At 40.8% G+C, this 16,016-nt stretch overlaps 1 protein-coding gene across 2 annotated transcripts in view; it reads right to left on the bottom strand.

Annotated features, from left to right (window-relative positions):
* Positions 1-1,516: 1,516 nt before the first annotated feature.
* The window catches only part of dicer1 (dicer 1, ribonuclease type III), a 29,145-nt gene continuing 14,645 nt past the window's right edge, over positions 1,517-16,016 (bottom strand). For both annotated transcript variants that reach the window (XM_024273139.2, XM_024273147.2), the window contains exons 20-29: positions 14,578-14,683; positions 14,320-14,495; positions 12,847-13,486; positions 12,615-12,764; positions 10,952-11,575; positions 10,132-10,378; positions 7,887-8,155; positions 5,118-5,280; positions 4,964-5,039; positions 1,517-4,041 (exon numbers count right to left, since the gene is read on the bottom strand). In XM_024273139.2, coding sequence (XP_024128907.1) covers positions 3,876-4,041; positions 4,964-5,039; positions 5,118-5,280; positions 7,887-8,155; positions 10,132-10,378; positions 10,952-11,575; positions 12,615-12,764; positions 12,847-13,486; positions 14,320-14,495; positions 14,578-14,683 — 2,617 coding nt within the window. In that variant the 3' untranslated portion in view covers positions 1,517-3,875. The remainder of the gene's footprint in view (positions 4,042-4,963; positions 5,040-5,117; positions 5,281-7,886; positions 8,156-10,131; positions 10,379-10,951; positions 11,576-12,614; positions 12,765-12,846; positions 13,487-14,319; positions 14,496-14,577; positions 14,684-16,016) is intronic.

Consider the following 16,016-nt stretch of genomic DNA (forward strand, 5'->3'; position numbering starts at 1 on the left):
TCAGCAAACAAAGTTAGTCAAAAACATGTTGCACAAATAGAAGCTAAACTCTAGATTAGCCTTAAAAAAATAAATTAAAAAAAAACTCAGAAAATAACAAATTAGCCAAAACCGTTAGCATGTTGCTAAAATATTAGGTTAGCTTCAAAATGGCCTAAAAAACCTCAATAGATGCCACCTTTGTCAAATGTGCTAGCAAAATGCTAATAAAATAGTTCAATGCCATTTTTTTATTATTTATCCTGAGAGATGAAAACATAGAACATGAATATATTTAAAGGCTTGTTCCTAATCTACTTCAAATTTGAAGACTTTCTCATTCATTTCCTATGGGGCATATTTTGACCAATATTTCAAAAACTACAAAGTTTATGAAAACCAAAAATACAATGAGTAATGTTTTGAAGTGTGATTGAGTTTTTACGTGCCAAAAAACGCACAGAAAGGAGCAGAAGAATCACTATTGTGTGATTGCTTACTAAACATTCACACAATAACTCATAAATGCATTTCGGTTGACAGAAAATGAACTTTTTAAGCTGAACAAATTGGTAAAATAAGTCGGTGTGGGACATACATTTCCTCTGATGAAAAGACAAAAACTTGCCCACTTTTTCAAACCAAAGGAAAAGCAGGTTTTTATGATCGCGGAAATCATCACAAAAATCAATCACACAAAAAGCAGGAGAGACGGACCAGACCATCACTTTATTCAGATACTGAGCTACAATTAGAAACACAAAGAAACAGAAAACAAACAAACAAAAAAGTCAAAATGAAAGGTATCTGTGATCCATAAGGTGCAGACCGCAAACCACTGCAGCGTTTTACAGTGAGGTGGGAGGAGTCCAGCTGCTGCTGCGACGTTCTTGCAGGTTGTGGCGGCCCAAAGTTCCCCGTTCTGACCCGAGTTCAGCGTTCCAACGCTCCCACGGAAAAACCACCCAAATACAGCTCTGACGGATGAACGGACGGATGAATTTTGGTATTATTTAGGTCAAATATTAAAGGAACCATAAAGTTTGGAAGAGTGTGATGAACTGATAGTCATCTGCAAACATTTACAAATCCTAAATTTGGATCACACAGAACTGTTTTACTGCAGGATATCACTTTTATATAGATAATTAAAATGAAAAGAAGGATTTCCGATCTGCTAAACTGACCCTGGTGAGTCAAAGTTAAGGGTGAAATGTCGCCACCTGCTGATGCAAAGTGGGAACTGCGTGGTTGTTTTTATTAAAGTTGAACATGGATGCATGAACCACTAGAATTATTAAAGTCTGACACCAGAAATTCCCACTCAGTTGGACGTTTCTGCTGTTTTCTTCCTGCAGAATTTCAGCAAAATCTCTTTTAGTTTGAATCCTCTCCGTCATGAACAGAGATGCATTCAGGTGGATTTTTTCCCTCAAGATTCTCACATAAAGTTGATAAATTCATTGGGGTTCTGATGAGACTTCACACTTCGACAGTTCACCCCCCCCCCTTTAAACCACCGGCTGTTATTACAGTGTTTTTTTTTTTCAGATAAGCCCCTCCCCTTCGGCAACAGCAGCGAGCGCCCTGTGTCGCAAACACGAGTCCGAGATGAGGTAAAGAACGGCGCCCGAGTGCAACGCTCCGTTGTGCTACATTTACAAAAAGAATGAGGGAGTCGCCCCCCCACACCTCCATGACAAGAACCTGCTGAGCTAAAGGGGGCGTGGCCTCTCTCGTGACTTCGCCTCCTTTTCACCTGGCTGAGTTGTAGTGTTAAATGCGTCTACAGGACCGTTCCGGAAACATTTCCAGATGTTGCCAATGAATTAATGAAATAATGAGTCACGGCGACAGCTACGGAGGCCCAGAGAGTCCAACTTTACAGATCACACGTGAGCAGATGACGTCCTAATTTGATATTTTTCAATCATGCAAATTAGGAAAACCAAAGTATCGATCCTAAAAAGCTTTAATATAACGTTCTCAATGTCTTTGTTTCATATCTTCAGACCATTTCCATCTATAATTAAAAAAAGATTTTTATTTTTTTATCAGCTTATTTCAAGTTAACAATGAGGAGTTCAATTTTTGCACAAATAAAAAAAATCTTTTCTGGTTTTCAGGTCTTAGTTTTTAAATTTCCCTAATAAAACTTTATGCTTCCATAATTTTTTTATTTTTTATTTTGAATATTTTAAAATGAGATAAACATTTTTTATTTCTAAAATCATGTACCTTACCTTTCTAAAAATGCTTTAAATAGAATAAGTATTACACTTTACAAAGAAAAAAAGAGAAAACATAGTTTTAAATAATATCTAATTACAGTTTCAGATGAATATATATTTTAAAGACCCGTTCTGAACACTAATGTCATCAGTGACAGCTGCTACTCATCACTTAGTTTCCACCACTCAGTTTTGTGTAACATTTTAAAGGTTTTTAACTGAAATTACATATTTTTAGGAGTTCATAAAACTAATTTGTGGAATAAGAATAAGAAAAATTTAAACTCGAGTCTTTTTTAAAAAAAAACTTTGTTAATTTAACGAGAAAAACAGATTAATTTATTCAGATTAGTCAATAGGTGCTACTTAAGTGTGGGCGGAGCCTGTTTGAATGTGGGTGGGGCCTGCTTGAGTGTGGGCGGGGCCTGTTTTCATTAGCTCGTTACATTTAAAGGCGAATGACTGTTTCTGAAAAGGGAAAAAGAAAAGAGGCAGTCGCTTTACCACCGTCGAGTTCCGAGCGGCGCCGTTTTGCCGGTCGGGATCGGGTCGGCAGAAACGGGTCGTCTGAACGATCCGCCGCGGGAATTCCCCAAACTTCTCCCACACAAAAAACAAAACAGAAAAAAAAGGCACCCAGATCCAGACGCCTTTGCTGAATACTGAACATGTTTGAGGTAGACGCCACGCAGACCAACGAAGGGGGAGGAGCTTCAGACGATCCATTTACTCCTATCAAATCCTAAATAATCCCCATTTCCCCAAAAAAAGTGTTGGGGGAGGGGTTAAGGAGTTGCATGGCGGTTCTCCTCTACAGCGACAGGAAAAACCAAACAAACGTCAAATAAAGAGGTATCATAGTTACAGTGCAAAAGGATGAGAAGTTCAAGCTTAATACAAAAACGAAACATAGCACCAAAAAAAAAGAAATGCATGCAATTAACTGAGGTATTCAAGTGAACCGACGACATTCAGCGAGAGGCGACACTCATGAGAACACAAAGAAGAAGCCGGTATCCTCAGGAAGCGACTTCAGCCTCGAGCGAGGGGAAACGCCACGCCGGACCAGAAGGTAATGCCACGAACGCTCCAGTTGTTTGAGCACAAGCTACAGCAACATGCAACCACTTCAAATTACAGTAACTGGGAATGTGGAGATCGCAGGTCATGATTGAGGGCCTCGCCGCCCAAGGTCCGTTATATCCATCTACGCGCGCCATACTCTCATATATATTTATTTACTCTGCTACGTTTATGGTTTTGGCGTGACCGTGAGTCTCCAGATAACAGACTGTCATGGAATGAGTGCAAAAATGAGGGAGACGCCCCCTACAGGCGCCCGCTGGCGTGGGTTCGTCACACCGACGCGGCCCGGTTTGTCTATGTACAGCCTAACACTACGCTACGAGCGTCGCCTCGGGTCACGCGGCGGCGCCGCTCGCTAAGCACTAACAAAGCAGAAAGGAAAGATTGTGTCTGCGCAAACATAAAAGAAGAAGAAGAAGAAGAAGGTGAAGGAAATCCACAGGGATCCCTGAACGCCTCATCACCCCTCCCCCTGCGGAACGCAAGCTCGCCGCGCGCCGTGCTGAGCTGGGTCGCCACTCTTTGTCCTCCGTTAGCGTCGATAGCTTAGGTGCTAATGTTGGGAGCTCAACCCAGAGCTCAATTGTTTTGGACCTGAGGTTGATTGGCTTTGAGGCTGCGCAGCGCTCGCCGCGCCGCCGCAGACTTGGCGATCCGGTAGCTGCGGCCGACTCCCTTGAACTTGCCCTTCCCGACCACCTCCACCGTCACCCGCACCTTCCCGTCGTACGTCCGCTCTGCAGGGCTGCAACAGGAGAACACGGGCGATCAGCTAGCTGAAGCTAAACAGGATTTTTACATTTATCGCATTAATGATTTTTACATGATAACTAGATTTCAAAGAGTAACAATGACATGGAGCAACAAGCAGGGCCGGAAAACGCTGAAGCTAAAATCTGAAAAAGCTGTAGCTAAAATCTGAAAAAGCTGAAGTTGATAGCTGAAAACACTGTAGCTAAAATCTGAAAACACTGAAGCTAATAGCTGAAAACTATAAAGCTAATAGCTAAAAAACAATGAAGCTAATAACTGAAAATACTTAAGCTAATAGCTGAAAACACTGAAGTTAATAGCTGAAAACGATGAAGCTAATAGTTGAAAATACTTAAGCTAATAGCTGAAAACACTGAAGTTAATAGCTGAAAACGATGAAGCTAATAGTTGAAAAAGCTGAAGCTAATAGCTGAAAACACTGAAGCTAATAGCTGAAAACGATGAAGCTAATAGCTGAAAACGATGAAGCTAATAGCTGAAAACAATGAATCTAGTAGCTGAAAACAATAAAGCTAATAGCTGAAAACACTGAAGCTAATAGCTAAAAACAAAAAACCTAATAGCTGAAAACGATGAAGCTAATAGCTGAAAACGGTGAAGCTAATAGCTGAAAACAATGAAGCTAATAGCTGAAAACAATGAATCTAGTAGCTGAAAACGCTGGAGCGGATAGTCATTAAAATGTTAGCTAAACTCCAAAACAGCTTAAAAGACAAAACAAAAATAGCTTAGGTTAGCCAAGATGGCTAAAGTGTAGTTGAAAATATATCTAAACTTCACAATAGCCTAAAAAACTGGAAAAAAAAACCCAAATCATCCAAAACAGCTAGTGTGTAAATCCTTGAAAAAATGTATCTACAGAACTAAAATATTTTTCTAAAATGCTTTCCCACCTGAACTTGGCGGTTTCTGGCTCCATCTCGAGCAGCTCTCTGACCGGAGATCGCGGAACGTTAGCAGAGAACTTTTCTGGAGGAGAAAGAAGACGTGTGAAGATAAAACCTCCACACGGCTGTGATGAAGAAAGGCGGCTCCGGTCTTCCTCACCGATCAGAGGCCTCATCATTGGGTAGTAAACTTGCCACACGGTCTCCAGAGACATCCCGCTGTCCATGTAGATGGCTCCAGCCAGAGACTCAAAGATGTCCCCCATGGCCTTTGGGACCTCAATGTCCTCTTCCTTCTCCTCGTCTTCTTCGGAGCGCCGCAGCTGGAAGAACAAACACTGAAGTGTCAGAGCGGCCTGATCGTTTCTTTGAAGATGTGAAGGGGAGGAGCTTGAGGGAGTCTGGCTGTAATGTTCAAACAGCTGATCAACACTTCTATGGTGATCAGTGATGGTGATGAGAACCTGAAGATACATTTTAATTCTCTAAGATGGATTTTGTATCAGAGGAAAATGTTCATGAGTTTCTGGATTTGTGTCATTTCTGATCAGGCAAAAATTCTAGAAAACTATTTTAATAGAGATCTCATAGAGATCTACAGATTTCCTGGTTGTTCAGAGAATTCCCAAACTAAAAGTGACGAGTAGGTCGCAGGCTGAACTGGATAAACATTTATTAAACACTCTAAAACTACATTTTTAAAACTGTAACTTTAACATAATTATGATGTTGCTGTAAGCTGAATTTGGCCACTGAAGATGCTAGTGCTGATAGCTGAAGATGCTAAAATTGATAACTAAAAAAGCTGAAAATAGCTGAAATCGCTGAAATTAATAGCAGAAAATGCTGAAGCGAATAACTGAAATCACTGAAGCTAAAAGCTCAAAATGCTCAAAGTTGTAGCTGAAATTGCTAAAGCTAATAGCTTAAAACACTGAAGCTGATAACTAAAAACGTTGAAGTTATTAGCTAAAAACGCTGAAGCTAATAGCTGAAATCACTGAATCTGATAGCCTGCTAAAATATTAGCTAAATGCCAAATTAGCCTAAAAAAACAAGCTTAGGTTAGCCACGACGGCTAGCATGTAGCCGAAAATATGTCTAAACTTCAACATATCCTAAAAAACAGAAAAAAGAAAAAAATAAATCAGCCAAAACAGCTAGCGTATAAATATTAGCCTAACTCCAAAGCAGCCTAAAAAACTTTTTAAAAAAGCCTAAAGTAGCCGAAACAGCTAGCATGTAGCTGAAATATTAGTTTAACTCCAAAAAAGCAAAATAAAAACTTAGTAAATGCCAAAATAGTCCAAAAAACTAGCAGAATGCCAAATTTTTAAACTTTAAAACCGTTATTTTCTAACATAATTATGAATAATAAAAAGGCGGGAATATTATTCCAGAATAAATCAACTTAAACCTTAAATAACTTCAATATTTTACTCTCCATAAAAACATATTTTGTCAAAATTATACAAGTTGAAAATGAGCACAGGATAACATCAGGTCATTAATAACAATAAAATAAAATGATCTGGAGGGCCGGATCTAACTACCCGGAGGGCCGAATCCGGCCCCCGGGCCTCGACTTACACACACATGATTTAGACGGATTCAACCATTCACTGCTTACTGGTGATGTCTGCCACCAACATGGCAAAAACTTGGCGACTATTTGGATGGAGCCATTTTCTATGGGTGACATCACTCTCACTCAGTCCAGTTCTCAAATACAGTCAATGTTGGCACCTAGAGATGATTGGATTTTGGGATCAATTATCTCCAAATGCCAATGTTGACACAACAAACCCCAAACGTTCCATAAATCCAGCTCTGAACTGTAAATAAACAGGAATCTGACGGTTTAGCTGTGGATTATTTCATGCTCTTTCTGCTACAAGTTCAGTTTGTGAAGAAACGTCTTGGTGACAAACGCATCAAACACTCAATGAAACCTTGTAAATTCAGATCCATAAAGAAGTTTATTTGCTATTGCTGGGAATCCAGCGTCTTGTGGGATATTTGGGAAGACTTTCACAAGCTTCTCCGCTTTCACTTGTTTTCTCGTTTGGCAGCAACAACAGCTCAACAAAAACAGCCTCAAACCTCTCAGTCTGGCCTTTCTGTTCAACCCAGATTTATGAGCCGGTTTAGGGTTCAGGAGTCGCTGTTCCAAGCAGTGAGCCCCCGGCAACCCCAGGGCCTTCTGGGAGGCTCCGCAATGACCTTTGCTGGAGAGCAGCAGGAGGCGGGCTCAGGAGAAACGCCACTACTCTCAATTTCCATGGTTTGGTTATCAAACTTGGCCTGAGAGGTTTCCAGCTTGTATCTCTCTCGTCATCTCCAAAGATTTGTTCCATAAAATAGATTCAGACAAGCACTGGGTTTCTAACAAGTGTGACAGGAAAACTGAAACTAATATTTACCGCTTAACCTCAAAAATCTCCCTCCCTAAAGTCACGAACTCCATTTATGTAAGAATTATCAAATTTTTGGGACATTTTTCTGCAGCGTTGAAATATTTTTTATCCGAAATGTTGATAATTGTTGGTAAAAGTGGCAGCAGGTGGAGCACAGTTTCACAGCTGTGGCTCGCCGTTCACCTCCACTGCGACTGCAGGACAACGATTCATTTCCTGATTTTTTTCAGCTGCCGTTTGCGTCCGCCGTCCCCGAGGCATTCCAATCCTCCTCCAGCAGATCCAGTGGAGATCTGGTGCCAAGATAGTCATTTCCAGGCAAATTAGGTCCAAATGTGTTTCTGCTCAGTCCTGAAATCCCCCGAATATGAAACAGGTTGATGGGGGCCGACAGGCTCGCTCCACTGGCCGATCTTTGTTGAAATGCTAACTATTATGAAAACAGGAAAACATTGCAGCGCAGCAGCAGCAGATTGGGTTTCTGTCTGCGGGGTTTGTTGTGCAGCACTCACCTCTGAGTCCATGCCCTGCATCTCGTTCTTCTCCAGCTGGAACTGCACGAAGTCGTCGATGACGTGGAACAGCTCCGGCGAGATGGCCTTGAAGTACTTGTGGTAGTCGTATTTGACGGCCAGGGAGGCGAAGATCGTGTTGTTGACGAGAGCCGAGCGCAGGTCCGTCAGCACGCCGGGGGAGTGCTGCCGCGGGTCTTCGTAAAGGTGCTTCGTTATGAGGTAGTCTAGAATTGCATCACCTAGAAACTCCAACCGCTGGTAACAATCTGAGGAAGAACACAAGTAAATGTATTTATTTATTTTTTATTTTTTCAGTTAGAATGTACAATACGTACAATCTACTAATGAAGAAAAGGAGTAGGATGAAGACAGAGTCTTATAAATCCCTATCCCGCTCTTATTATTACGTATAACGCCAATAGATTGATCAGTAGTGCTTCCACAAACGATTATTTTAATAGTCAAATAATCACAGACTATTTCTTCTGATTCGTCGACTAATCAAGTCATACGCAAACTGGATGTAAAGCACACATCTTAACCATAATTAGCTTTAAACTAACTAAAAACTAGATATATAGCATTACCTAGGGTAATGCTAGCGTAATGTTGTAAGCTGAGTTTGGCCACTGAAGATGCTGAAATTAAAAGCTAAAAATGCTGAAGCTGATAGAAAATAATATTAGTTAAATGCCAAATTAGCCTAAAAAATGAGAAAAGCCTAAGTTAGCCGAGTCAGCTAGCATACAGCTGAAATATTAGCTAAACTCCAAAATAGCCTTTAAAAAAAGCCCAAATTAGCCAAAATAGCTAGCATGTAGCTAAAATATTAGCTAAATTCCTAATTAGTCCCCCCAAAAACCTGGAAAAAAATCCTAAATTAGCCAAATTAGCTAGCATGTAGCTGAAAAATTAGCTAAACCAAAAAATATCCTAAAAAAAAACAAAAAATCCTAAATTAGCCAAATTAGCTATCAAGTAGCTGAAAAATTAGCTAAACTAAAAAATGTCCTAAAAAACACAAAAATCCTAAATTGGCCAAATTAGCTATCATGTAGCTGAAAAATTAGCTAAACTCCAAATTAGCCTAAAAAACCTTAATAAATGTCAAAATAGTCAAAAAAATCTAGCAGAATTACATTATAACTTTCAACTTTACTACTCTGACTCCATATAATATAAAGTAATGACTAATCGATGATTAAATTAGTCGTCCACTATATTAATGGTCGGTTAGTCGTTGATTAGTCGACTAATCGTGGCAGCCCTAATGATCAGTCAAAGATGATCACACAGAAGAGCCAATCAGAGGGCTGGATTAGCAGCAAGAGAAGAATTGATATATCATGTTAGTGCTGGACAATGATAATACATAACGTGTGGGTGATAGAAAAGTGTCTATTGTGCCATTTCTCTTTTATTGTTTAGTTTTATCGCTCAATTGTTGTGCAAAAATGTTTTTTTCTACTAAGAAACTTTTGTTCTCATTCGTGACGATTGAGTTACATGCTACTTGAAAAGTTACAGTAATTTGAAGAGCATTAACACTGGAGCTCTGGTGTTAAAAGAGTTACAGCCAACTTCAAACTGTGACAATGTCCTTATTTAAAAATAAATTATATAAATGTCCAATTTAAAGAAGAAGAGTTTTACAGAAACATTTGGAAATAAAGACAGACTCAGAGCTGCTTTAAGTTTGTTCATACTTTTGGAATCACCCGATTCAGGTAATCAGCAGAAGAATTACTGATGTTGTGGATTATTTAGGTTATTAAGCTGCTCTGTAGGATCTTTAATGGCTGTTATAGTAAAAATACAAAAGTGTAACGATAGACCTTTTTCATTAATAGGCAGATATCAAACAAAAACTAAAATTCCTAACATGAATAAATAGGGACAGATTGATTTCCATTTCTATTCTAAAATGATTTTTTAGGAACTTAAATTTAAACTAAACAAAGTCACTTTTTATTAGTAAAACATTTTTTTTCCATTGTTATACATTTTAATTATTCAAAATAAACAGAAAATATGTCTTTTTATTTTTTTAAGATACATCAATCTATAAAATTCATGAACTGATTTAAATAGTTAAAAGTCTAGACTTGAATTTGAGAAACCAGCAATCAAAACCCAGCTCTACTTTAACCTTCATGCAGTCTCAGATCTGGACTAAGTGATCACAGATGAACAGATCCTTCAAACATGGATGTAGTTAAAGGTCTCAGACGTGAGGACTGACCTGTGATGGTGTTGTAATGGTAGGAAGCATGGGTGAAGGCTTGCAGCAGGTAGGCCTTATTCTGGAAGGTGTAGTTGATCTTCTGTTCGAAGTTCTCAAAGCCGGAGATGAGATGCTGGAGCGTGCGCTCTGCGTCCGGGTGGTCCAGCATGCAGCGGGGTGGGATCTTCAGCCAGCCGTAGCTCAGGTCTGCAGACGAGGTCTTGCTGGAGGATCCCTTGCTCGTCCCAGGCTGAGACGGCAACACCTGCAGGCGACAGAAACATAGACCAAGTTTCAAAGGAAGTCAGAGTCCTGAGAGAGTTAAATTCATGAATTGATGGCAGAGGAACACAGAAATGATAAACTATGAAGTATTTTACATCACTATTGACGTCTTGTTTCTTAACTTTACCTCCAGAATAAACAGATTTTAAATGCAAAGCAAAACTTTGGTAAACAATTGATCTTTTATGAGTTAAAAGCACATATCTTGTGCTGCACAACATTGGTTACTAGCTGCAAAAAGCTGCACTGAGATGATCCTGTTTGGGATAGAGCATCTTTTATTTTGAAAATAAGTTATTTGAGCTTTTGTTAAATGTTTAAACAGAACACTTCTGAGAGATGCTAGGTTGTTTTAGTATTTTTGCTTTTATTTGTTCAAAAAAATAGACATTATTCTTATTTATTATTATTAAAAAAAGAAGATCATGAAAGCAAATCCAGATTTTTTAAAGGCTAAAGTAAACCTTCTCGGTTTTGTTCAGTGGAAATGAGCTCAAATGGTTCTTTTACTGTTAAAGATGCTAGAACTCACCGCGTTTGGGTGCTGACTCACCTTGAGGCCGAGGGAGCAGAGGAACATCTGAGCGGCCCTCTCTCCACAGCTGGTCAGGTAGCATCCCAGCAGAGCTTCCACACAGTCTGCGATGCTTTTATCGGCGATGCACTGCTCCGTGTGCAGGTCGTAGGAGATGGACTGCTTGCCCAGCTCGGTGCCGCAGTTTTCTTCCGACGGGTTCCAGAAACCCACCACAAAATCGTCCTCCTCCCCCGCCTTGCTGGGGTCCAGGTAGCACATGGCGTCCCACGAGCTGTAGTCGAACTCCTCCGCCGACATCCCACTGGGCGCCGGATCGCTGGGGAACGGCGGCGGGTGGGCGGGCTTTTTGGGAACCTTCCAGTCGTAGGAGGACTCCAGGCAGGAGCCCGAGGCCGGGCTGAGCGAGTGGGGGAAGCTGCTCAGGGAGATCTTCTTCCCGAAGGCGCCCGATCCCAGCAGCATGTTGTCGATAAACCGGATGTGCTCCTTGTAGTACTCCAGGTCATCCTCCATGTTCACTTCATCCTTTGGCTCCTCTTTCAGCATCAACTCGTCCAGCTCCTCTCCGGTGTCGTCGTCATCGTCGTCGTCATCAAAGTCATTCCCAGGCCTCCCATTGGTCAGAAGCTCCTCTTTGGACTGAAACACAGAAAAACAGAGAATCCGATGTTACAAAACAGTACAAAGGCCACCAAAAAGTCATATTACGAGATTTAAAGTTGAAAATTTCCGACTTTTTTTCTTGTACATTTATGAGATTTAAAGTTAAAGCGAGCATACAGTCCAGCAAGTGTATGCTATGTGCAGAAGCAGACGAGTAAACTCAATTTGGGTAAATGTCTAGGACGGGGGTCTGCAGCTCCAGAGCCACATCTGGCTCTTCTATCCCTCTATTCTGGCTCTTTGGTTAAAAAAAAATTAGTTTTAAAAAAATTAACTGTAAAGTTAAAAAATCATAATTAATAAGTTATCTGTGAGCCTCCAATATGTTATATATTTATCAAAACTAAACAGTTTGATAAATTCTACTTTTAGTGTGCCTCATGGTAAAAAAAAAAATAGAGTTAATTAGCTCTAAAAGTTAGATTTATGAATTTATCAAGCACCACAAACGTTTAAAATAAAAAATATTGCAGAATTTAAACTATCTACCACTAAATTTTCTCCATCGAGATGATCCTATGTGACACAGGAAGTCTTATTTTGAAAGGAAATCTTGTGACCCTCTGTTAAAAGTTATAAACTGTTTGATATTTGGGGGAAAAAAATATTTATTCTAAAAGTTTGTTTTGCTTATGCCAAAAAAAATAGTTTATTTATATTTCTCATAAAAATAACGACAACATAAATACAAACTCTTATTTTTCTAAAGGATGTGTGGTTCCTACTGGGTCAGTGAGAATAACAACAGCAAACCCTAATTTTTAAAATCTGAATATTTCAGGTTAACATTTCCTCTGTAATTATAGATTTACCCCCAAAAGGGATTTTATTTTGAAATAAACAGGAAGTTTCTCTCTTTGAACAGACTTCCCCAAAGAGATTATGATCTCAGTGCATTAGCAAATGTAGCCAAAAAGGAGGAAGACTGCCCTCTGCTGGACCACCAGCGTCACAACTTCTTGTTCTGAAGGAAAAACCTGCAGGAACCACAAAGAAAAATAAAAACTGCACCAACCTCTGAGTCCACTTTGTCAGTGCTGCTCTTGTCCTGGTTGACCACGTATCCGGGGGGCAGCCAGTTAACAGGGGGGTCAAAGATGGACACCACCATCCTGCTTGGCAGCCCTTTCTTCTTCCCCAGACGGTACAGGTTACAGTTGCTCACCTGGAGGACGAGTTGGGAATCAGAGCAGCTGGGACACTAGAGGCTCATGGGAAAAGCCGGGATCAGGAGTGGAGCCGCTCACCTTCTTGCTCCTCATGTAGCTGAGCCGTCCTTCGTGGGCGTCGGGATAGGTGCAGAACAGGTACGTGGTGATGGCGTGCTTCAGGAACGAGTCTCCCAGCATCTCCAGCCGCTCCAGGTTGAAGCCGTCGCTGGCGTTGGACAGAGTCAGGGCCTGCAGGATGAGACCCGGGTTGGGCCCCAGGTTCTTGGGGGAGTCTCCCACAGAGGAGCCCTGCTGGTGCTCGCTGGTGGAGTCCGCCGAAGGTGCTGTGGGAGCGGTGGCTGAAAGCTGGCAGCCTGAGGTAGCTTCAAGTGCATGGTGTGAGGTCCTTGCAGGCGTACATTCACTGCTGGGCTGTGGAGGACTGGAGCTGGAAGGAGCCCGCGCAGGAGCTGAGGTAGACTCTGGTTCAGCGCTCTGCAGCCCAGAGCTGCTGGAGCTTAGCTGGCGTTGGTGAAGGTGCTCGTCTTGGGGGCCGTCCTCAGCGGTGCCGTTTGTCAGATTAAGAACGCTGGAGCCGGGATGTGCCGGGAGGGAACGCTCAGAGCTTCCGGCCTCCTGATGCTCACAGACGCCGTCCTCGCTGCAGGACTCGGGGCAGGAGCCGAAAGCTTTGTTGTCGATGGATCTTTTCCAGCCGAAGTCCAAGTTTGGGTATCTGACACACAAACAGAGTCCAGAAATCTCTCTACAGATAGGGCTGCCATGATTAGTCGACTAATCGAGTATTGACATCGTCGACGACGAAATGAATGGTCGCTTAGTCGTTACTTTATATTGAATGGAGTCAGAGTAGAAAGTTGAAAGTTCTAATGGCATTCTGCTAGCTTTTTGGATTATTTTGGCATTTATGAAGGTTTTTTAGGCTATTTTGGATTTAAGCTAATATTTCAGCTACATGCTAATTATTTAGGCTAATTTAGGATTTTTACAGTTTTTAGGCTAATTTGGAGTTTAGCTAATATTTCAGCTACATGCTAGCTAATTTGGCTAATTTAGAATTTTTTGTTTTTTTAGGATATTTTTGAGTTTAGGTAATATTTCAGGTGCATGCTAGCTGATTTCGTATTTTTTCTGTTTTTTAGGCTAATTTTAAGTTAAGCTAATATTTCAGCTCCATGCTAGCATTTTTGGCTAACTTTTAGGCTTTTCTGTGTTTTTTTAGGCTAATTTGGCATTTAACTAATATTTTAACTGGCTATCAGCTTCAGCGTTTTTAGCTATCAATTTCAGCAACTTTAGCTATCAGATGCCAAATTCAGCTTACAGCATTCCCACTAGAATTATCACAGGTTATGCTATATATCTAGTTTTTAGTTAGTTTAAAGCTAATGATGGTTAAGATGTTGTTTTACATCCAGTTTGCTTATGACCTGATTAGTCAACTTATGAGAAAAAATAATCAGATATTAGTCGACTATTAAAATAATCGTTTGTGGCAGCACTATCTAAAACCTGTAAAGTCAAACACAAACTGCATGCAGCAGCTACCTGAAGTCGGGCGGGAGGTTCTGGATCCCCACTCCGGCCTCACAGGCAGTCTGGGCTCTCAGCTCCTCGGCGGTCAGCAGGCAGTGGAGGCGGTACAGGATGCTGGGCAGACACACCGCCTTCCTCCACAGGGAGGCGGGGATGGGGTGGATGGCGCACAGCTCCGGAACAAGGATCTGAGGAGCAAAGAGACAAACCAGCAGGCTCTCAGGATCTATTCTTTCCACAAAAAGATTAAAAATCCAGCAGAAACGTTACCTGCTTGTTCTGTAAACTCTCCCATTTGGCCTTCCTCTTCTCCGCGCTGCTCAGAGGCAAAGCTTTGCCTTTCTGGTTCAGATGCCGAGGAGTCAACAGGTTCAGTCTGAGAGGATGAGAAGATGCCTTCAAGTAAACCTTTTTATAAAAAAAAAAAATACTAAAAACGTTTTATCTTTACCGTTAACAAATCCATTATAACCAACTAACTTCTTCTTCTACACTCCTAACAGGTCACACATTATTACCTTCAGCTTGAACTAATTCTAATTTATAGAGTTTTGAGCCTGTAGATGTGGTGTTTTTAACACCCTCATTTAGTCATTTAAACATTTAAAAATCTTAAATTGGTTGATGAATCCAGATTGACCACACAAGAGTTAAAGTCCATAGATCTGATCCCCACGAAAAGTCTGCAAAAGGCTTTGATTCAAGTTGGCGTCCTCGGAAGGTCAGGATAAGTCCAGAATTTTAAAAGCCTGCTGTGTCTAAGATATGTACCGATGATTGTGGTTTGAGAGGAAGATACATTACAGCTTCAAGATGTCGTCATGGTGACATAATGTGGTTAAGACTCTTTGGAGCTTTGGTTCAGTGGTACCCAACCTCTTTCAGGCCAAAGATTGGTTTATTTTAGACCATATTCTCAAGCACCAGTCTGTGTTAGGCTAAAGTGGGTGTCAAAGTTTTTTTATTTTATTTTAAGCTTTCCTTTAACTTTTGAGGGTAAAGTTTAACTTCATCCTCTGTAAAATGTAGGCGGCTGGTTTAAACTTTATTTTTACACTAGATTTTGTGTAGAAACTAGTGCTGTCAGGGCCCGTTTCAAGAAGACGGTTAAACAAATTTAGAGTTCGAACCGGAACTCAGAGTCCACAGACTCAAAATTCACAAACTGAAGAGTTTTCGGTTTCAGAACAGCTGAAAAGAGTCGATTCAATCAACTTGAATTGGTTAGAACCAGAATCAGGTGTGAGCGTCACAACCATTAAAAGCCCTGATCAACGGAGCAAAGACAGCACAAATCACCATGGCAACGGGAACAAACACCTTTGGGCTTCCTACTTACGACGACAGAAATTGATGAGTTCCTACAAGCATATGCCGACTAGGAGGACATTTTCATCAAAAAGATCAACACAGGTACAGCGGTAAAGCAGAGAATATCCAAAGAGTTCTTTTATTTTGAAATCCAAGGTTCTTCTGCTTCCTCTCTGGCTCTTTTCTGTTAAAAGAAACTTTCATAATATTCTTTTTTGTAAACTCTGCCAGCTGTCGCTGCAGCCTTAAGCTTCAAGAAAGACTTGTGAACGAGCGACTTGACAAGCACCAAGAATGAGTCGAATGTAGTGCGGAGAATGCAGTAGTTTTTCAAAATAAAACTCTGGTGAGAACCACGTTTGTAAATATAACTTTGCGTGTTTTAGAGCACAATAGGA

This window comes from Oryzias melastigma, linkage group LG22, assembly GCF_002922805.2.
Source record: "Oryzias melastigma strain HK-1 linkage group LG22, ASM292280v2, whole genome shotgun sequence".
Taxonomy (NCBI): domain Eukaryota; kingdom Metazoa; phylum Chordata; class Actinopteri; order Beloniformes; family Adrianichthyidae; genus Oryzias; species Oryzias melastigma.